We start from the raw sequence: 22,826 nt of genomic DNA on the forward strand, positions 1-22,826 counted from the left end.
CTCATGAAAAAAAAATCATATTTTCTGTCTCCATAGCTGTGGAACAAAGATTATAGCTGATTTTAGAGCTACGGTTTGTGATTCAGAGAGGGGTGTGAAGGAGTGTAGACAGGATGAAAAACCTGGAACTATGCAATGAGAAAAGGAGTAGATAAACTCAAATGAGCATCAGATTTAAATCTCCAGCCTAAATTTTGTGTTATGTACACATGCACGGATGCATTGAGTGCACAGGTTTTACACAAGTCCAGCTTCATGCTTGTACTTTCTGAATCGGGAAATGAATAGGAGCTAAGGGAAGCCAGTGTGGAGATTGGCTATGTTGCCCTAGGATTCAGTTATGTGTTACAATCCCAGAGGTGGACTCTGTTCAGCAACTGGGCAGCTGAGAAAAATCTTGGAATAATGACACTTTAAGTATAAATCCTAAATAACACTGTCTTACCCAGCCCATGGTGGTGCTTGAGTAGCAAACAGATTGTCCTCTGGCAGCACTACCATGAAGGAGCATGGCATAAATCAGTATGCTATGCTGTAGTGTTAGAGACACCCTCTCTACCAATTAGTGTCTTCCAGATTAATAATCGAACATTGCAAAGGCACTTCTCACCTAAAAGGATTGAATAAATCTGGTTCACAGCTATTGTTATCTTGCACAAGCACAAATTTTTTGCTCACCTCATTAAATAAGTGAACTATCCCTCCCCAACCCCCACTTTCTATTTAACTAGTATATTGGAATGTATAATAGTTCAGACCAAACTCAATAATTCAGAACAAACAGCACAGGTGATAAGCAGGAACTGTGTTCCGTTGGTGATCTTAGAGAGCTGCATAAATATAGCACCCATGTCTAGAAGGACACACCTGAATCAGTTTATCTAGCAGCATCAAAGATCCATTCTAAAATGGAGCCACAAGTCTATCCAAGCAATCAGGCATCACGTTGTGAGTTGCCACACAAGAATGTTGAACTTTGGCTTTATACTTACAGCTGGTATTGGAAAATGTAGGTTTCTATTAGCCATAAAGATTTGCATGTTGAATGGATTTTATTTGGTATCTATGCCCAAAATCCTCAATCGTTGTTAGGATTGGCCAGACAATGACTTAATATTGCAGACATCACAATGAAATATTACCACGGGATCGTCTCCGGCATTCATCCCTGAGGGCTTGCTTCAGCTGTTGCGAGTCTTCCCGGGCCAAGACTGTGGATAAAGCTGACTCTGCTGGGACCCTTAAACATGGCAGACATTTTGAGGTTTCCCCAGGCTTGCTTCAGCCTGGGAACTTTGATCGTCTCTGGCATTCATCCCCTTAGGGCAGGGGTCTCAAATTCGCGGCAGGCCGTTTGTGGCCCTCCATACATTTTGTGGCCCTGCCCTAAAGAAATCTTTTTTTGTTTTGTTTTGTTTTGTTTTAGTTGTTTGGCTCACACACCTCCAATGTTCAAGGCTTACTACTGACTTTGCACTCAAGGATCACCCCGACTTTGCCTCCTGCCGCCCCCAGGTAAATTGAGTTTGAGACCCCTGCCTTAGGGCTTCCTTCAGCTGAGGCGAGTTGTCTGGAGCAGGAGACAGTGGATAAAGCTGACTCTGCTGGGCCACTTAAACCCACCTCTTAAGACCATTGGCAAAACTCACAGAGAAAGAGAGGAAAAGGAACTTGATAACGTTTATTAGAAATGAAAAGGGAGAGATCACTACAGATACTGCAGAGATTCAAAGGGTATTCAGAGACTACTTTGAGAAACTCTATGCCACTAAATATGAGAACCTGAAAGAAATGGATAAATTTTTGAACTCATATAACCTTCCATGGTTGAATGGAATGTAGCATATCTAAACACCCCTATCACTATTGAGAAAATTAAAACCGTAATCAAAAATTTGCCCAGAAACAAAAGCCCAGGCCCTGATGAATTTACGAATAAATTCTTTCAAACCTTTCAAGAGGAACTACTACCAATCCTGGCCAGGTTCTTTCGTGAAATTGGAAAAACAGGAACACTTCCAAATAGCTTTTATGAAGCCAACATCATGTTAATACCAAAACTAGAGAGAGATTCTGCCAAAAAAGAAAATTACAGACCAATATCCCTGATGAACACTGATGCAAAGATCCTCAACAAAATCCTGGCAAACAGGATCCAATGCCTCATCAAGATCATTCACTATGATCAAGTAGGTTTCATCCCAGGAATGCAAGGATGATTTAATATCCGTAAATCTATCAACATAATACACACATTAACAAGAAAAATAAAAATCACATGATCATATAAATAGACACAGAGAAAGCATTTGATAAGGTACAACATCCATTCTTGATGAAAACTCTCAGCAAGATGGGAATGAAAGGAATTTTTCTTAATATAGTTAAGGCCATTGACCACAAGCCAATGGCAAATATTATCCTCAATGGAGAAAAACTAAAAGCCTTTCCTCTATACTCTGGTACAATACAAGAATGTCCTCTCTCGCCACTCCTAATCAACATAGTACTGTATTTAGAAAACCCTAAAGACTCTACCAAAAAGCTTCTACAAATAATAGATTCATATAGCAATGTGGCAGGCTACAAAATTAATACACAAAAATTAATGGCCTTTTTATACTCCAATAATGACAGGGAAGAAATGGACATTATGAAAACAACCCCAATCACATTAGTGTCACACAAACTCAAATATCTTGGAGTAAACCTGACTAAAGATGTGAAGGATCTATACAAAGAAAACTATAAAACACTGCTCCAAGAAATAAGAGAGGACACACGGAAATGGAAACACCTGCCCTGCTCATGGATTGACAGGATCAACATTATTAAAATGGCAATACTTACAAAAGCATTGTACAGATTTAACGCGATTCCTCTAAAGATACCCATGACATTCTTTAAAGAAGTGGATCAAATACTTCTGAAATTCATTTGGAACATTAAACACCCTCGAATAGCTAAAGCACTTCTTGGGGAAAGGAATGTGGGAGGCATTACTTTCCCCAATTTTAAGCTGTATTACAAAGCAATAGTTATCAAAACAGCATGGTATTGGAATAAAGACAGACTCTCAGGTCAGTGTAATAGGCTTGAGTACTGAGAGAATGTTCCCTAGACATAGAACCACCTAGTTTTTGATAAAGTAGCAAGAAATTCTAAATGGAGCAAGAAAAGCCTCTTCAACAAGTGGCGTTGGCACAACTGGTTAGCCACTTGCAAAAAAGTAAACTCAGACCCCTAGCTAACATTGTATTTGAAGGTAAAATCCAAATGGATTAAAGACCTTGATATCAGATCTGAAACTATAAGGTATATAGAACAACACGTATGTAAAATACTCCATGACATTGAGACTAAAGGCATCTTTAAGGAGGAAACAGCACTCTCCAAAATATTGGAAGCAGAGATAAACAGATGGGACTATATTAAGCTGAGAAGCTTCTGCATCTCAAAGGAGATAGTGCCCAGAATACAAAAGCCACCCACTGAGTGGGAGAAATTACTCACCCAATACCCATCTGAAAAAGGACTAATATCCAAAATATACAAGGTTCTCAGAACCTTATGAGAAAAAAAAATCTAACCTCATCAAAAAATGGGGAGAAGAAATGAACAGACACTTTGTCAAAGAACAAATGCAAATGGGCAAAAGGCACATGAAAAGATGTTCCACATCACTATTCATCAGGGAGATGCAAATCAAAACAACTATTAGTTAACACCTCATGTGACAGAGATTGGCACACATCACAAGAATTAGAACAAGCAGTTCTGGAGGGGATGTGGAGAGAAAGGAACTCTTTTTCACTGCTGGTGGGAATGCCGTCTAGTCCAATCTTTATGGAAAGCAATATGGAGATTCCTCCAAAAACTGGAAATTGAGCTCCCATATGATCCAACTATACCACTCCTAGGGATATATCCTAGGAACACAAGAATACAATACAAAAAATCTCTTCCTCACACCTATATTCATTGCAGCTCTATTTACAATAGCCAGACTCTGGAAACAACCAAGATGCCCTTCAACAGATGAGTGGCCAAAGAAACTGTGGTACATATACACAATGGAATACTATGCAGCCGTCAGGAGAGATGAAGTCATGAAATTTTCCTATACATGGATGTACATGGAATCTATTATGCTGAGTGAAATAAGTCAGAAGGAAAGGGATAGACCAAATAATCTCACTCGTCTATGGGTTTTAAGAAAAATGAAAGACATTTTTTTTTCAATAATTCTCAGAGACAAAAGAGATGAGGGCTGGAAGGTCCAGCTCATGACATGAAGCTCACCACAAAGAGTGATGAGTGCAGTTAGAGAATAACTACATTTAGAACTATCCTAACAATGTGAATGCCTGTCTCGAGTACAGGTGTTTTGGGGGTGGGAAAAAGGGAGATTTGGGACATTGGAGGTGGGAATGTTGCACTGGTGAAGGGGCGTGCTCTTTACATGACTGGAATCCTACAACTGCAATCATATTTGTAATCATGGTGTTTAAATAAAGATAATTTAAAAAATAAATAAAATAAAATAATAAATTAATTATAAAATTTGCAATAAATACATAGGTGTATATATCTTTTCATACAGTGTTTTACTATTTTTAAATAAATGTGGAGAATTAGAAAAAAAGAAATTTTACCACCACCAGGTGTAATTTATAAGAACAGAACCAGGAGTATGCCCCAAGTCTGGCCCAGAGCAACCCTTAAATGAATATTTTATGTTATATATATAACATATATGTACATATCTATCTTTTACATATGTGTATATGTATATAGAAAACCCACCAGTTCTGAAGGAGGCCTCTTTTGCTCAGACTCAGTAATGTGGTATTGCTTGTACCTTTGTAATTCAGGGGCCACATGATACCAAGGTTCAACTCTATGTCTGGTATTTGCATGTCATGTGCCCTAATATTTGATTATCTATCATCTATCTATCTATCATCTATCTATCTATCTATCTATCTATCTATCTATCTATCATTTATCTATCCATCTAATCTTTTAGGTGGAGGGGATTTGGATATACCATCTCTGCTCAGGGCTTTCTCCTGTCTCTGCAATCAAGGATTAATCTTGGCAAAGCTTGGGGGAATTTAAGGGATGCAGGTGATGTAAAGCAGGTTGGCAACAGGCAAGGCAATCACCCCGCCTTCTGTACTCTTTAACCCCACAATCTATCTTTTATTGTTGTTTGATTTTTGGTTTTGGGTCACACCTGATGGCCCTCAGGCATTACTCCTGCCAGGCTTGGTGGACCATATGGGATGGCAGGAATTGAACCAGGGTCTATCCCAGGTTGGTGGAGTGCAAGGAAAACACAATACTAGTGTACAATCGCCCTACCCCCACCGTTAATTGACCTATCTCCTCCTCCTCCTCCTCCTCTTCTTCTTCTTCTTCTTCTTCTTCTTCTTCTTCTTCTTCTTCTTCTTCTTCTTCTTCTTGTTTTCTTCTTCTTTTTCTTCTTTTTCTTCTTCTTCTTCTTCTTCTTCTTCTTCTTCTTCTTCTTCTTCTTCTTCTTCTTCTTCTTCTTCTTCTTCTTCTTCTTCTTCTTCTTCATCTTTTATTTTTGGGTGACACACAGAAACACTCAGAGGTTACTTCTGGTATGTACTCAGAAATCGCTCCTGGTTTGGGAGACCATCTGGGACGTCGGAGATCAAACCGAGGTCTATTTTGTTTCAGCTGCATGCAAGGCAAATGCCCTACTGCTGCACTATCGCTCTGACCCCGCATTGATCTATCATTTTAATAAAAAATGTATTTTAGGTTGTATCCTGTGCTCTTTCTATCTTATCATTCTATAAAATTGCTTGTACTCAATAAGCTGGTAGAAAATAATAGAAAGGCAAACAACAAAACTCTGGCACTACTCTAGTGGTGATTTTATAGTATCCTTGGCACTTCACTTCCAAAAAGTTGGACTTGTGGGATGTCTTTTATTTGCCCTTTTGAAGAAGTATGAAGGAGGTTATGTGTCACAGGCATGGTCTTATTGGGATCTATCACCAAAATGACTAATTTAAGTTCTCAAGAATTTTATACTTGCTGTTTCTAATTGTCTCTGATATCATGAATAAGTTACAAATCTAAAATAAAATTAATCAAATAAACCTCTTTATATATGTCATTAAATATTATACTCAAAACCACAATTAAATGTAAAAAGAAGGTTCTATTCACAAAGAAACTATGCAGGCATATCTAGGTGTACCAAGAGGTCAAGGATCAATTGTAACTGTCCGAAGTACATTAAAAAAATAAAAGATGTGGTTTGTTCCAAGCTGGCCTATAAAATTTTTATCCTGACCCTTTGATTTTCTTCCTTACTAGAAATTCTCCAGAGTCTAAGTAACCTTGCCTCTGGCTTCCCAGAAGACATTTTTATTCATTCCATTTCACACCAGGACAAAGAAGGTTTGACCTGACCCACAACTTCTTGGGGTGGAATACTGATGAACACAGATGTTCTTATTAAAGTCAAGCTTTGGTTATAATCTCTTTTTTTTTTTATAAATCAGAGGTACATACAGTGTTTGTATTTAAAGAACAACAATCTCAAAACCTCACTAGGTAACTGATTTTAGTATAGTATATTGAGCATGCTTGCAGGAGTATTCCTTTTCTCAAATTTATTCCACATGAATAGAGTATGCTGTGAAAAAGGGTATCAAGGAACAATATAAAGGATGAAGTTTTTAAAATTAAGAGATTGCAATATTATTTTTTAAAAAAGTTTCAAAAGCAAAACACAGTGGCAAAGTATAGAATTATGTTCATCTGGAATATTAATAATGGAGCAGAAGCACATAGAGGTTAAGAAAATTTGAAGGCAGTTCTAAAACCTGTCTTTAGGGCTGTATGAGAGTAGAGTGGTTAGGGCACATACTAGCAAGCATTTCCGGAACTATGTGGTCTCCTGAGCATTATTGGCACTGCTGAAGTAGCTGGCTTAAAATCCTGGTATTCTCTTGTATCTCTTGATACAAGCCTTTCCTCACTAAATCTTTTTTAATCTTATTTCCTGTTGCTTGGAATAGCTACTAATCTACATTCAAGTTTTGTTTATAAAATCAAGACTGAAAGCAACCACACACAAAAGACTGAGAAGATTCAATGAAACAATATGAAAGCATTTTGCTAAGAATGGTGTGTGATAAAAGCATATTAGCAATACAACAATAATAGAAAGAGAAAAAGAAGGCTAAGACTTATATTTGTAGTAGTGATAAAAACTTTTCAGTAGAGATTAAAAGTGCAGGCCTTACAGGGATCATATTTATCACCCACTAAATTAGATATGAAAGGTAATTTTCAAATGCTAAGTTAACCAATTTCTAGTTACTAGTCTTTATTAGAAAAATAAAATTTACTTTATTTTCCTAGCCTGTTAGATTAATAGATTATAGTAAATTTTGATTGGAACACCAAACAGTATAGATACCCAATCTACAACAAGCTGTAAAATGGAGACCAGTTATACTAGTATTCTGGGGGAGAGGGGGAGTAAAGGAGGGAGATATGGGAGACATGCTGGGAACAGGAGTGGAGGGAGGACAACATTGGTGGTGGGAATGCCTTTCATTCATTGTCACTATATACCGTAAATAATTTTGTGTAATGAACTTTAGTCACAATAAAAATTATTTAAAAAAGACTGCAAATAAACATGATGAATAAAATAATTAGCATTTAATTTCATAAAAATCAAAATAACGCTGTCATTGTTACCCTCTGCTTATATCATAGAAGACATTTAAATACCCATTAAAATTGTAATGTTATTAATCTCAAAAAATATCTTTATTTAAGCACCATGATTACAAACATGTTTATAGTTGGGTTTCAGTCATGAAAAGAACACCCCCCTTCACCAGTGCAACATTTCAACATTGCACCACCAATGCCCCCTTCTCCCTCTTACCCCACCTCTGCCTGTATTTGAAATGGGCATTCTAAGAAGTTTTCCAAACATTAAAATTTTTTTATTTTTTTTAAGGAATTTGAAACTAAAAATCAAAGATGTTATCACCTCTAAATAATTTTCCTCCTATGTTTGGTTTGGTTTTACCCCAGTTGTGTTCCAAGAGTACATCATAAACATAGATTCAGTTATTAAAGGTTTTATCTGAGTAGTTATTTGCTCTACCTCTAAATTTTTCTTGAATCAACATTGCATAGATTTGCCTGCTCTGATAGAAGAAAAATATTTTTGGAATATTTGTAGGATTTTCAAAACTACTATATAACCTTAATTTGTAACAATAACTCATGCTTTATTGAGAAACACTGTTTTGTTTTTAATAAAGTTATTTAAAGAAAATGTATCATAGTTAACATAACTGATCATAATAATTTGTTTCAGGATGACAGAAAGCTAAGTTATCAAAAATATAAAGAAAATAGAAAATCTAAAAAAATAAAAAAATAATTGAAAAAAGAAGAGTTCATTAGCAGTTATATTCGTGAAAATTATTGTATCACCAAATGAAGTGGTTAATACAATAGCAGAAGCCTTAGTGTGCTTTTTTCTTTAAAATAGTAGATGCACTAAAAAAAGAAAGAAGTGTGTGTGTGTGTGTTGTTGTTGTTGGTGTTGTTGTTGTTGTTGTCATTTGCATAGGCACAGTAAAATATGGGAGAAATTGGAAGGAAAAACCTTTGGTCTAAAAGCAGGAAGACCTCACCCCTGAAGTATTTTGGCATAAGACTAACTTTAGGCTCCAGGTCTATTAGGTTGTCCAACCTCTTAGATATTCTCTGTCATCCCAGTAACAGTTTTTCACCATCACAGTTGTTGCATTCGGATTTCTGTAGCTATAGATCCTGGTTTCTGTGTAGGTTTTTGTTTGTTTGTTTGTTTGTTTGTTTGTTTTTTGTTTCTGGGTCACACCCGGCAGTACTCAGAGGTTCCTCCTGGCTCTACGCTCAGTAATCGCTCCTGGCAGGCTCGGGGACCATATGGGATGCCTGGATTTGAACCACTGTCCTTCTGCATGCAAGGCGAATGCTTTACCTCCATGCTATCTCTCCGGCCCCTTCTGTGCATGTCTTAAGTCGAAGGCTGGGGTGGTGTATAGCGTCTTCTGGTTTTGTTTCACCGTTAGGTAGCATTGCAGAGATTCCTTCCCTAAAAGCAGACTATTGTTGTTCCTAGGTTGTCAAGGTGTCATAAGTACCATCTTTGGAGTAAGTCAGTGCCATGGCGGTAGTGGCTCCTTCCTTGTTATAGTTCTTATTCCTGGTGATGTTGTAGGAAATCATGTTTGTTTCTGTAGATGGCATCCATGGTTCAGGGGTGAATGGTCAATGTCTGATCAGCTGAAGTCTAAGTTAAGTCACTGTACCAGGAGTTCAGGGTGTAAGGTCTCACTGCACTTTAAAATGTTGTGTTTTTGGGGTCGGAGAGATAGCATGGAGGTAAGGCATTTGCCTTTCATGCAGAAGGTCATTGGTTCGAATCTCGGCACCCCATGTGGTCCCCCAAGCCTGCCAGGAGCGATTTCTGAGCCTGGAGCCAGGAGTAATCCCTGAGCACTGCCTGGTGTGACCTAAACCCTCCCCCCCCAAATGTTGTGTTTCTATCTCTATTAGATAAGAACTTGTTTGCATACGTATGTTTTACCATTTTAATGTGCCTATACAAATAAAATGTCTTGCATTTTTCCAAGTCATCTGGAAGAAAGAACTAAAACTCATTCAACTGAATTTTAGTGTCTGAATGACAGCCTTTGTTTTCTCATGTGGGGGTATATTTGAGAGCTGTCCATGAGGTGGCACTATTGCTTCAAAGGAGTAATTTCCATTGGGCTAGGAAAGAAAACTTAAGGGAAAAAAGATAATAGAAGCTACCAGAAGTTAGGAGAGAAACAGGAGTAAAGCCTGCTCATTGAACCTTGGAAATAATGACAAAACATGTTTAATCATTGTCTCTCCCAATCTTCCTTCCTAGGAGCAAATGTGAACGTGAAGACCAACAACTATGAGGAAGAGACCCCTTTGCACACTGCTTCCCAATTTGGCCTCTCCGAATTAGCGACCTTCTATGTGGAGAATGGAGCCATCGTTAACATGGTGAACGCCTACATGGAGACTCCACTGGCAGTTGCCACCTACTGGGCCCTCCGTTTTCAAGATCAGAAGTACAACAAGGAGCATCACCGTATCTGTCGCATGCTGATTGACCATAAGGCAAACGTGAATTGCCGGGATGAAGAGTTTAAATCTCCTCTCCATAAGGCAGCCTGGAATTGCGACCACGTGATCATGCATATGGTTTTGGAAGCTGGTGCCGAAACCAATCTCGTGGATATCACTGGCTGTGCTGCCATTCAGCATGTGCTGCGTGTCACCTCTGTGCGCCGTTCTGCCAAGCCAGAGATCTGTTACCAGCTGCTGCTGAATCATGGGGCCGCTCGAATCTATCCAGCCCAGTTCCACAAGGTGAGGCCCTTCTATGGATGATTGAGAACTGAGTACCAGAGACTCAGATGAGTTTGTTCTAAAGTTTCCATGTAACAGGTTTGGAGGTGTGAATTTTTGCATTAACTGCTTCAGATTCACTAGCCTTTCATGTATAACCCTAACTATAACCTTCTAGTTTAAAGTTGTTTGACAGCAGGCCTAAAAGGAAGAGATGAGAAAAAGACTAATAGGAAATGTTTCACGGATGCTTCAACACTTGTATATTGCTTGTGACCTCCTAACTATATTGCATTGAAAAAGGTCAGAAGACCCCTATAGAGGGTCAGATGTGAGTGTTGTTACACTTTGCCGTCTCTTAAGTAGAATGTTTGACAAGCAGCCTGTTTTTAATTAGTTTGTAAATATGAAAGGATCATTTATTTTACAGCTTAATGGAAGATGCCATATAATAAATTATATTTAATTTTTAATTTTTTTGGCACTGGCTTAGAAATTTTTTGTATTGTTCATTAAAAATTTTGTTTTTTATTTTTTATTCTTAAAATATATAATTACTTTATATAATCATTGTGGTTACAAATATATTCATAATTGGGTTTCAACGATAAAATATACACCCTTCTTCACCAGTGCAACTTTCCTGTCACCATTTTCCCCATGTTCCTCCTCCCCTGCCTGTCTTTGAGATATTCTATTTCTTTATCATTCTCATGGGAGTTGTTAGTGTAGTTTATTTCTCCAACTGTATTTACTACTCTTTATGATAAGCTTATTATCATGGGCTGGTCCTTCTAGCCCTCATCTCTATTGTCTCTGGGTGTTATTATTATACTGTCTTTTATTTTTCTTAAATCCCATATGTGAGTGAGACTCTTCTGTGATCATTTCTCTCCCCCTCTAACTTATTTTACTCAACGTAATAGTCTCCATAGCCATCCATGTATAAACAAAATTTGTGACTTCATTTTTAACAGTTGTGTAGTATTCCATTGTGTACATGTACTATTATTTTTTTTAGTCACTAATCTGTTGTTGGGTATCTGGGTTGTTTCCAAAGTCTGGCAATTGTAAATACCCCTGCTATGAACACGAGTGCAGAGGGCATTATTGAATTGTGTTTTTGCGATCTTAGGTTATATTACTAGGAGTGGTATAGCTGGATCATATGGGAGCTCAATGTCCAGTTTTTAAAGGAATATTGCTGCAAACATGTTGCTGTGTCCCTAAACAAAACCTTCATAGGGTCCGAGAACCTTTACAGGGAGAAAGCGGGCACACAAGGTGGATGGATATGAAATATGAAATTATGATACCACATGCAGTATGTGTGGGGTCAACACCTTTCTTTTTTTTTTTTAAATATATGTTACTTTTATTTCTTGAGTCTGACTCAAAATAACATGCATATATTTAATAATAATGTAAAGTATTATTTTAAAATACAATGGTTGTGGGCCCGGAGAGATAGCACAGTGGTGTTTGCCCTGCAAGCAGCCGATCCAGGACCAAAGGTGGTTGGTTCCAATTCCGGTGTCCCATATGGTCCCCAGTGCCTGCCAGGAGATATTTCTTTTTTTTTTTTTATAAATTTATTTAAACACCTTAATTACATACATGATTGTGTTTGGGTTTCAGTCATGTAAAGAACACCACCCATCACCAGTGCAACATTCCCATCACCAATGTCCCAAGTCTCCCTTCGCCCCACCCGACCCCCGCCTGTACTCTAGACAGGCTCTCCATTTTCCTCATACATTCTCATTATTAGGACAGTTCAAAATGTAGTTATTTCCCTAACTAAACTCAACACTCTTTGTGGTGAGCTTCCTGAGGTGAGCTGGAACTTCCAGCTCATTTCTCTTTTGTGTCTGAAAATTATAATTACAAGGGTGTCTTTCATTTTTCTTAAAACCCATAGATGAGTGAGACCATTCTGCGTTTTTCTCTCTCTCTCTGACTTATTTCACTCAGCATAAGATTCCGTGTACATCCATGTATAGGAAAATTTCATGACTTCATCTCTCCTGACAGCTGCATAATATTCCATTGTGTATATGTACCACAGTTTCTTTAGCCATTCATCTGTTGAAGGGCATCTTGGTTGTTTCCAGAGTCTTGCTATGGTAAATAGTGCTGCAAAGAATATAGGTGTAAGGAAGGGGTTTTTGTATTGTATTTTTGTGTTCCTAGGGTATATTCCTAGGAGTGGTATAGCTGGATCGTATGGGAGCTCGATTTCCAGTTTTTGGAGGAATCTCCATATCGCTTTCCATAAAGGTTGAACTAGACGGCATTCCCACCAGCAGTGGATAAGAGTTCCTTTCTCTCCACATCCCCGCCAACACTGTTTATTCTCATTCTTTGTGATGTGTGCCATTCTCTGGGGTGTGAGGTGGTATGTCATCGTTGTTTTGATTTGCATCTCCCTGATGATTAGTGATGTGGAACATTTTTTCATGTGTCTTTTGGCCGTGTGTATTTCTTCTTTGTCAAAGTATCTGTTCATTTCTTCTCCCCATTTTTTGATGGGGTTAGATGTTTTTTTCTTGTAAAGTTCTGTCAGTGCCTTGCATATTTTGGAGATTAGCCCCTTATCTGATGGGTATTGGGTGAATAGTTTCTCCCACTCAGTGGGTGGCTCTTGTATCCTGGGCACTATTTCCTTTGAGGTGCAGAAGCTTCTCAGCTTAATATATTCCCATCTGTTAATCTCTGCTTTCACTTGCTTGGAGAGTGCAGTTTCCTCCTTGAAAATGCCTGTAATGTCCTGGAGTGTTTTGCCTATGTGCTGTTCTATATATCTTATGGTTTTGGGGCTGCTATCGAGATCTTTAATCCATTTGGATTTTACCTTAGTACATGATGTTAGCTGGGGGTCTAAGTTCAATTTTTTGCAAGTGGCTATCCAATTGTGCCAACACCACTTGTTGAAGAGGCTTTCCCTGCTCCATTTAGGATTTCCTGCTCCTTTATCAAAAATTAGGTGGTTGTACGTCTGGGGAACATTTTCTGAGTATTCAAGCCTATTCCACTGATCTGAGGACCTATCCTTATTCCAATACCATGCTGTTTTGATAACTGTTGCTTTGTAGTACAGTTTAAAGTTGGGGAAAGTAATTCCTCCCATATTCTTTTTCCCAATGATTGCTTTAGCTATTCAAGGGTGTTTATTGTTCCAAATGAATTTCAAAAGTGTCTGATCCACTTCTTTGAAGAATGTCATGGGTATCTTTAGAGGGATGGCATTAAATCTGTATAATGCCTTGGGGAGTATTGCCATTTTGATTATGTTAATCCTGCCAATCCATGAGCAGGGTATGCATTTCCATTTCCGTGTGTCCTCTCTTATTTCTTGGAGCAGAGTTTTATAGTTTTCTTTGTATAGGTCCTTCACATATTTAGTCAAGTTGATTCCAAGATATTTGAGTTTGTGTGGCACTATTGTGAATGGGGTTGTTTTCTTAATGTCCATTTCATCCTTATTACTATTGGTGTATAGAAAGGCCATTGATTTTTGTGTGTTAATTTTGTAGCCTGCCACCTTGCTATATGAGTCTATTGTTTCTAGAAGCTTTTTGATAGAGTCTTTAGGGTTTTCTAAGTAGAGCATCATGTCATCTGCAAACAGTGAGAGCTTGACGTCTTCCTTTCCTATCTGGATTCCCTTGATATCCTTTTCTTGCCTAATCGCTATAGCAAGTACTTCCAGTGCTATGTTGAATAGGAGTGGTGAGAGAGGACAGCCTTGTCTTGTGCCAGAATTTAGAGGGAAGGCTTTCAGTTTTTCTCCATTGAGGATAATATTTGCCACTGGCTTGTGGTAGATGGCCTTCACTATATTGAGAAAGGTTCCCTCCGTTCCCATCTTGCTGAGAGTTTTGATCAAGAATGGGTGTTGGACCTTATCAAATGCTTTCTCTGCATCTATTGAATGATCATGTGGTTTTTATTTTTCTTGTTATTGATGTTGTGTATTATGTTGATAGATTTACGGATGTTAAACCAGCCTTGCATTCCTGGGATGAAACCTACTTGATCGTAGTGGATGATCTTTTTAACGAGGCATTGAATCCTATTTGCCAGGATTTTGTTGAGGATCTTTGCATCTGCATTCATCAGTGATATTGGTCTGTAATTTTCTTTTTTGGTAGCATCTCTGTCTGGTTTAGGTATCAAGGTGATGTTGGCTTCATAAAAGCTATTTGAAGTGATTCTGTTTGTTCAATTTCATGAAAGAGTCTTGCCAAGATTGGCAATAGTTCCTCTTGGAAAGTTTGATAGAATTCATTAGTGAATCCATCTGGACCTGGACTTTTGTTTTTCGGCAGACATTTGATTACTGTTTTAATTTCATCAATGGTGATGGGGGTGTTTAGATATGCTACATCCTCTTCCTTCAACCGTGGAAGATTATAAGAGTCCAAGAATTTATCCATTTCTTCCAGGTTCTCATTTTTAGTGGCGTAGAGTTTTTCAAAGTAGTTTCTGATTACCCTTTGAATCTCTGTCATATCAGTAGTGATCTCTCCTTTTTCATTCCTGATACGAGTTATCAAGTTTCTCTCTCTCTCTTTCTTTGGTAGGTTTGCCAGTGGTCTATCAATCTTGTTTATTTTTTCAAAGAACCAACTTCTGATTTCGTTGATCTTTCGGATTGTTTTTTGAGTTTCCACTTCGTTGATTTCTGCTCTCAGCTTTGTTATTTCCTTCTGTCTTCCTATTCTTGGGTCCTTTTGTTGAGCATTTTCTAGTTCTATTAGCTGTGTCATTAAGCTACTCAGGTAAGCTCCTTCTTCCTTCCTGATGTGTGCTTGCAAAGCTATAAATTTTTCTCTCAGTACTGCTTTTGCTGTGTCCCATAAGTTCTGATAGTTTGTGTCTTTATTGTCATTTGTTTCCAGGAAACTTTTGATTTCCTCCTTGATTTCATCTCGGACCCACTGGTTATTGAGCATGAGGCTGTTTAACTTCCAGGTGTTAAAGTGTTTCTTCTGAGTCCCTTTGGAGTTCACAAATAATTTCAGAGCCTTGTGGTCAGCGAAGGTAGTCTGCAAAATTTCTATCTTCTTGATCTTATGGAGGTATGTTTTATGTGCCAGCATGTAGTCTATCCTGGAGAATGTCCCATGTACATTGGAGAAGAATGTGTATCCAGGTTTCTGGGGATGGAGTGTCCTATATATATCCACTAGGCCTCTTTCTTCCATTTCTCTCCTCAGGTCTAGTATATTCTTGTTGGGTTTCAGTCTGGTTGACCTATCCAGTGTTGACAAAGCTGTGTTAAGGTCCCCCACAATTATTGTGTTGTTGTTGATATTATTTTTCAGATTTGTCAACAGTTGTATTAAATATTTTGCTGGCCCCTCATTCGGTGCATATATGTTTAGGAGAGTGAATTCTTCCTGCTCTACGTACCCCTTGATTAATATAAAATGTCGATCTTTGTCCCTTACAACCTTCCTGAGTATAAAGTTTGCATTATCTGATATTAGTATGGCCACTCCAGCTTTTTTATGGGTGTTGTTTGCTTGGATAATTTTTCTCCAGCCTTTTATTTTGAGTCTATGTTTGTTCTGACTATTCAGGTGCGTTTTTTGTAGGCAGCAGAAGGTTGGATTGAGTTTTTTGATCCATTTAGCCACTCTGTGCCTCTTAACTGGTGCATTTAGTCCATTGACGTTGAGAGAAAGAATTGTCCTGGGATTTAACGCCATCTTTATTTCAAAATTTGGTGTGGCTTTTCGGTAGTCTTGTCTTAGATTAGGTCTTTCAGTTTTTCTCTTAAGACTGGTTTTGTGAAGTTTCTTAGCTGTTTTTTGTCTGTGAAACCATGTATTCTTCCGTCAAACCGGAAAGTGAGTTTTGCTGGGTATAGTATTCTGGGTGAAGCATTCATTTCATTCAGTCTTGTCACAATATCCCACCACTGCTTTCTGGCATTGAGTGTTTCTGGTGACAGGTCTGCTGTAAATCTCAGGGAAGCTTGCTTGAACATGATTTCCCCTTTTGATCTTGCTGTCTTCAGAATTCTGTCTCTATCTGTGGGATTTGTCATTGTGACTAGGATGTGTCTTGGGGTGGTTTTTCTGGGGTCTCTTTTGGTTGGTACTCTTCGGGCATGCAGGATTTGATCACATATAATCTTTAGCTCTAGAAGTTTCTCTTTAATGATGTTCTTGACCGTTGATTCTTCCTGGAAATTTTCTTCCTGGGTCTCTGGGACTCCAATGATTCTTAAGTTGTTTCTGTTGATCTTATCATAGACTTCTATTTTCATCTGTTCTCATTCTTTGACTAATTTTTCCATTTTCTGCTCATTTGCTTTAAGTTTTTTGTCCAATCTCTCCTGCTGTCTGGAATTGTTATGTATCTCATCTTCCAGAGCACCAAGTCTATTCTCAGCTTCTGATACCCTGTCCCAGAGCTTATCCATTTTGTCATTCACTTCGTTTACTGACTTTTTCAGTCCTGTTAGTTGACATGTTATTTCAGTTTGGAGTTTTGTGATTTCTGTCTTCATATTTTCTTGGTTCTTATTAGTGTTCTGTTCAACTCGATCCATGGTTTCTTGGAGTCTGTTGAGCATCTTCCATATTGCTAGTCTAAAGTCCTTATCTGAGAGGTTGATTAGTTGGTTGGTCATTATCTGGTCCTCAGAATTGTCATCTTCATTCTCTATGTCTGATGCTGGCCTGCGTTGTTTCACCATTGTCACACTTGTATTGTGGGTTTTTCTACGTGTTGTGGTGGTATTCATTGTCTATATGATGCAGGCAGCATACTCCTCTGGCTCCTCCCTTTCTGGATGGGCTGACTTGCCTCTAAGGGAGGGGAGTCCTCCGTGGATAAAGCCTCACACTGGGTCAAATCTTAGGCCCGAGCATGCAACAGAGAAGACAGTCCGTAGAGAAATGTTTGCTTCTGTTATATAGCGCCGTTCTTACTGTGATTTTTCCTTCTTGTTGCAATGGAGTTCTTTCCTTAGGCTCCGCTGGAGCCTCTTTTTGCCCCACTCACAAGAGTTTCACGCAAGAGGACAGTAGACAGACATAGACAGGTCACACTCACAGTTTTTCACAGTTGGGCCCCACTGGGCCGTTGTACTTTTACGGATTTTCCCTGCCTGGTGTCACACACAGGGAGCTGGCTTTTGCAAAGCTTTGCCGGTTTTCATGCTCTGTACTCCCTCCCTGAAAATGGCCTCTGGGCGAGCGAGGTTTCTGGAGCCTCTTTTTGCCCCACTCGCAAGAGTTTCACGCAAGAGGACAGTAGACAGACATAGACAGGTCACACTCACAGTTTTTCACAGTTGGGCCCCACTGGGCCGGTGTACTTTCGCGGATTTTCCCCGCCTGGTGTCACACACAGAGAGCTGGTTTTTGCCCAGAGCAAAGGTTTTAACTAGAAATCTGCGGATCACCAGGAGCTATTTCTGAGCAGACAGCCAGGAGTCGGGTCAACACCTTTCTGACAAGAGTGTGACAAATTTAATCTTCAGGCAGGGGAGTATATAAAGGGAAAAAGAGGCAGTGGTAACATGAAAGGAAAGTAATGTACATTCTTTGAATTTAGAACAAATACACATAGCTTTAGGTAGTTTGTAACCTTAGAATAGAATAGGTTTCAGTTAGGAGTTAGAAGATAAAAGGAAGGCTAAATTCTTACATATCAAAGAAGTTCCTGGCCCTAAGTGTCATTACTGATGTAAATTAAGGGATAGCAGGAATCCTGGTTTAATCCTGATAACAAATATTCTTACCTGAGGAAAATAGTATTCTAGCTAGGGGCTAAAACCCACTTCCTATGATATGATAATAGAAAGAGAATAACACTAAAGAAAGGGGTACAGAATGTACATAGTAAACTAGTCTAATTCTACACTGACCAAACCTGTTTGCAAGCAGGTATTCAAAGTGACAGGGAGAGTCCCCAGGCAGAAATCAATCTGATGTTGATGTTCAAAGGCAGGGAGAGAAGACCATTGTCTTGAAGATACTATATTTTGACTTGGCCTTCAAGTAAAAAAGGCTGACAGAAAAAGAGGTAGCTGACTGGGCTTTGAGTTGCAAATATACTAAGCCAGCAGAGAACTACTAGCAGCTTGCTTTGGTACTGAAATTCCTTTAATGACCGCAAGATAGCTAAGGCCAAATTTCTATAGTATAGCAGAAATGAATTAAAGGGAAAAATGTTGAGTCACTACCCTGTAGGAAGTATTACAGAAATATTGCCAGTGATCCACGCAAAGAGTCAATGATAGACTTCTCTAAACGGGCCTTCTGGCAGATAATTCTTGGGAGGAAAATTAGGCACTGCACCAGGAAAGCCAAAAGCCACGTTTGGTGCGTGCTTTCTTTTGCGGTAGTGACAGAATATCCATATTGTTTTCTAGAAAAGTTGGAGTAGACAGCATTCCCACTAGCAGTGAATGAGATTTTCCTTCTCCCCACATCCACACCACCAGTGATTGTTCTTCTTCTTTTTGATGTGTGCTAGTCTCTGTGTAGTGAGATGATATCTCATTGTGGTTTTGATTTTCATCTCTCTGATGATTGGTGACTTGGAACATTTTTCCTTGTGCCTTTTGGCCATTTGTGTTTCTTTTTTGAGAAAATGTCTATTAATTTCTTCTCCCCACTTTTTATGGGGTTATATGTTATTTTATTGTTAAATTCTGTCACTAGCTTGTATATATTAGATATTAGCCCCTTCTCTGATGGGTGTTGGGTGAATAGTTTCTCTCATTCTGTGGGTGGTTTTTGTATTCTCATCACTATTTCTTTTGAAGTTCAGAGGCTTCTCAAGTTAATATAGTCCCATTTATTTACCTCTGCTTCCATTTGTTTGGACAGTGATGTTTCCTCCATGAAGATGCCTTTAGTCTCAATGTCATGGAATTTTTTAATATATTCTATAAAACTTACAGTACTGATTCTGATATTGGGTTTTTAATCCATTTAGAATTAGCCTTTGTGCATGGTAATAGATAGAGGTCTGAGTTCGCCTTTTTTGCATGTGGCTACCCAGTTGTCCTCGCACCATTTTTTGAAAAGGCTTTCCTCACTCTGTTTTGAGTTTCTTGCCCCTTTATCAATTTATTCATTCTTTGTCTGGGGAACATTTTCTGAATAATCAAGTCTATTTCATTGATCTGAGGGCCTGTCTTTATTCCAATGCCATGCTTTTTAAAGACTACTGCTTATAGTACAATTTAAAGTTGGGGAAAAGTTATGCCTCCCTTATTCTTTCACCTAAGTGTTGCTTTAGCTATTTCATGTTTCAAATGAACTTCAGGAGTGCTTGATAAACTTCTTTGAAGAATGTCATGGGTATCCTAAGAAGAATTGCATTAAATCTGTACAATGCTTCGGGAAGTATTAGCATTTTAATTATGTTAATCCTCTCAACTTATGAACAGGGTATGTTTCCCCATTTCCTGTGTTCTCTTTCATTTCTTGAAGCAGTGTTTTGTAGTTTTCTTTGTATAGGTCCTTCACCTCTTTAATTACATTGGCTCCAATATATTTGAATTTGTTTGCACTAATGTGAATGAGAATGTTTTTATTAATGTCCATTTATTTTCTATCATTATTTGTGAATAGATTGATTTTTATGTGTTAATTTTGTAGCCTGCCAATTTACTATATGAACCTATTGTTTCTAGAAGCTTTTTGGTAGAGTCTTAAGGTTTTCTTAAGTAGTATATTATCTGCAAACAGTGAGAGCTTGACTTGTTCCTTTCCTATCTGGATGCCCATGATATCTTTTTCTTGCCTAATCCTTATGGCAAGAACTTCTAGTAATATGTTGAATAGGAGTGGTGAGAGAGATCAGACTTGTCTTGTACCAGAGTTTAGAGAAAAGGCTTTTAGTTTATCTTCATTGAGAATAATATTTGCCATTGACATGTAGTAGATGGCCTTGACCATATTGAGAAAAGTTCCTTTCATTTCAATCTTGTTGAGAGTTTTTTTTTTTATCATACATGGGTGTTGGATCTTATCAAATTCTTTCTCTGCATCTATTGATCACATCATATGGTTTTTATTTTTCCTTTGGTTGATATGGTGTATAATGTTGATTGATTTATGTATGTTAAATCATCTTTGCATTCCTCCATTGAAACCTACTTGATCATGGTGCATGACCTTCTTCTTGACGAAGCATTGGATCTATTTGCTAGGGGATTGTTGAGGATCTTTGCATCTGTGTTCATCAGATATTGGTGTGTTGTTTTTTCTTTCTTTCTTTTTTTTTTTTTTTTGCAGCATCTCTGGTTTTGATATCAGGGTGATGTTAACTTCATCAAAACTATTTAGGAATATTTCTCTTTCTTGAATTTAATGATAGAGCCTGAAAAGAATTGCAGTAGTTCCTCTTGAAAGGTTTGAAAGAATTCATTAGTGAATCCATCTTTGCCTGGGCTTTTGTTTTGGGAAGACTTTTGATTGTCCTTTTAATTTTCTCAGTAGTGATGAGTCTGCTTAGATAAGCTAGATCATCATGATTTAACAGTGGAATATTGTAAGAGTCCAAGAATTTATCCATTTCTTCCAGGTCCTTAAGTTTTGTGGCATAGTTTCTCAAATTAGTTTCTGATTACCCTTTTAATTTCTGTATTATTTGTAGTGATCTCTTTCTTTTCATTTCTAGTCCAGTTTATTAAGTTTTGCTTTCTCCCTTTCTTTATGCGTTTTGCTAGTAGTTTATCAATCTCTTTTATGTTTCCAAGGAACCAGTTTTAGCTTTTGTTGATCTTTGATTGTTTTTTTGGATTTCCACTTCATTGATTTCTGCTCTAAACTTTGTTATTTCCTTCCACCTACCTATTTTTATTCCTTTTGTTGTTTGTTTTGTAATTTTATAGGCAATGTCATTAAGTTATTTATATAGGCCCCTTCTTCCTGATGTATGCTTGCAAAGCTATAAATTTTTCTCTTACTATGGCATTTGCTGTGTCCCATAATTCTGATCATTTGTGTCTTCATTTGTATTTGTTTCCAGGAATATTTTGATTTTCTTTTTGATTTTATCTCTGACTTCCTGGTTGTTCCGTAATGAGTTGTTAAATTTCCAGATGTTAAAGTTTTTCACCTGTATCTCTTGTAGTTCATGTCTAATTTCAGTGCATTGGGAAGGTAGTGTACAATTTCAATCTCTTGATCTTATGCAGATATGTTTTATGGGTAACATGGTCTACCCTGGAGAATGACCCATGTTCATTGGAGAAGAATGTGTTTGCAGTTTTCTGGGATTGGAGTGCTCTATATAAATCAACTAGGCCACTTTTCTTCTATTTTTTCCTTTCAGATCTATTGGGTTTTAGCCTGATTGACTTATCAAGGGTTTTGGGTGGCATGGAGGTCTCCCACTATTATTGAGTTGCTGTTGATGTCTTCTTTCAGGTTTGCCAACAACAGTTTTAAATATATTGCTGGTCCCTCACTGGATACGTGTGTTTAGGAGTGGGATTAATTCCTGTTATACATATCCCTTGACTATTACAAAATATCTATTTTCCCCTTATGCCTTTTCAAGTCTAAAATTTGTGTCATCTGATATTAATTTGGCCACTGCAGCTTTTTTAAGGGAGTTATTTGATTGAATATTTGCCCTCCAATCTTTAACTTTAAGTCTATGTTTGTTCAGACTATTCAAATGTGTTTCTTGTAGGCAGCAGAATGTTGGATTCTGTCTTTTGATCCATTTTGCCACTCAGTGTCTCTTAACTAGTGCACTTAGTCCATTGATTTGAGATCATTGTCATGGGATTTACTGTTGTCTTTATCTTTGCTGTGTTTCTTGGTCTGTCTATTCTTAAAGTAGACCTTTCAGTTTTTCTTTTAAGGCTGATTTTGAGTCAGTTAAGTTTCTGACCTGTTGTTTATCTGTGAAGCTATTTATACTTCCTTCAAACATGAATGTGAGTCTGGATGGATGCAGTATTCTAGGTGAAGCATTCACTTCATTGAGTTTTGTATTGTATCCCACTACTGCCTTCTAGCCTTGAGGGTTTCTTGTCACAGGTCTGCTATAAATCTTAGAATGTTCCTTTGAATGTAATTTCCCTTTTTGATCTGCTGCTGTCAGTATTCTAACTGTGGATTGATTTGTCACTGTGAGTAGGTTGTTTCTTTGGGTGCCTTTCTTCAGGTCTCTTTTAGCTGCTACTCAAATACATGTAGTATTTGGTCACATGCACTCTTTAGCTTTGGGAGTTTCTCTGTAATGTCCTTGACTGTTGATTCTTCCTGGGGATTTTCTTCCTGGGTCTCTGGAACTTCAAGGATTCTTATGTTGTTTCTGTTGAGTTTATTAAAAGATTCTATTTTCATCTGTTCACAGTCTGAGTATTTTTTCCATCATCTGATTATTTT

The 22,826-nt window shown here is 37.9% G+C and overlaps 1 protein-coding gene across 1 annotated transcript in view; it reads left to right on the forward strand.

The window, feature by feature from the left end:
• The window catches only part of ASB4 (ankyrin repeat and SOCS box containing 4), a 102,875-nt gene that overhangs the window by 51,009 nt on the left and 29,040 nt on the right, over positions 1-22,826 (forward strand). The window contains exon 3 of the mRNA XM_049784688.1: positions 9,977-10,467. Coding sequence (XP_049640645.1) covers positions 9,977-10,467 — 491 coding nt within the window. The remainder of the gene's footprint in view (positions 1-9,976; positions 10,468-22,826) is intronic.

Source organism: Suncus etruscus, chromosome 1 (genome assembly GCF_024139225.1).
Source record: "Suncus etruscus isolate mSunEtr1 chromosome 1, mSunEtr1.pri.cur, whole genome shotgun sequence".
NCBI classification, from domain to species: Eukaryota; Metazoa; Chordata; class Mammalia; order Eulipotyphla; family Soricidae; genus Suncus; species Suncus etruscus.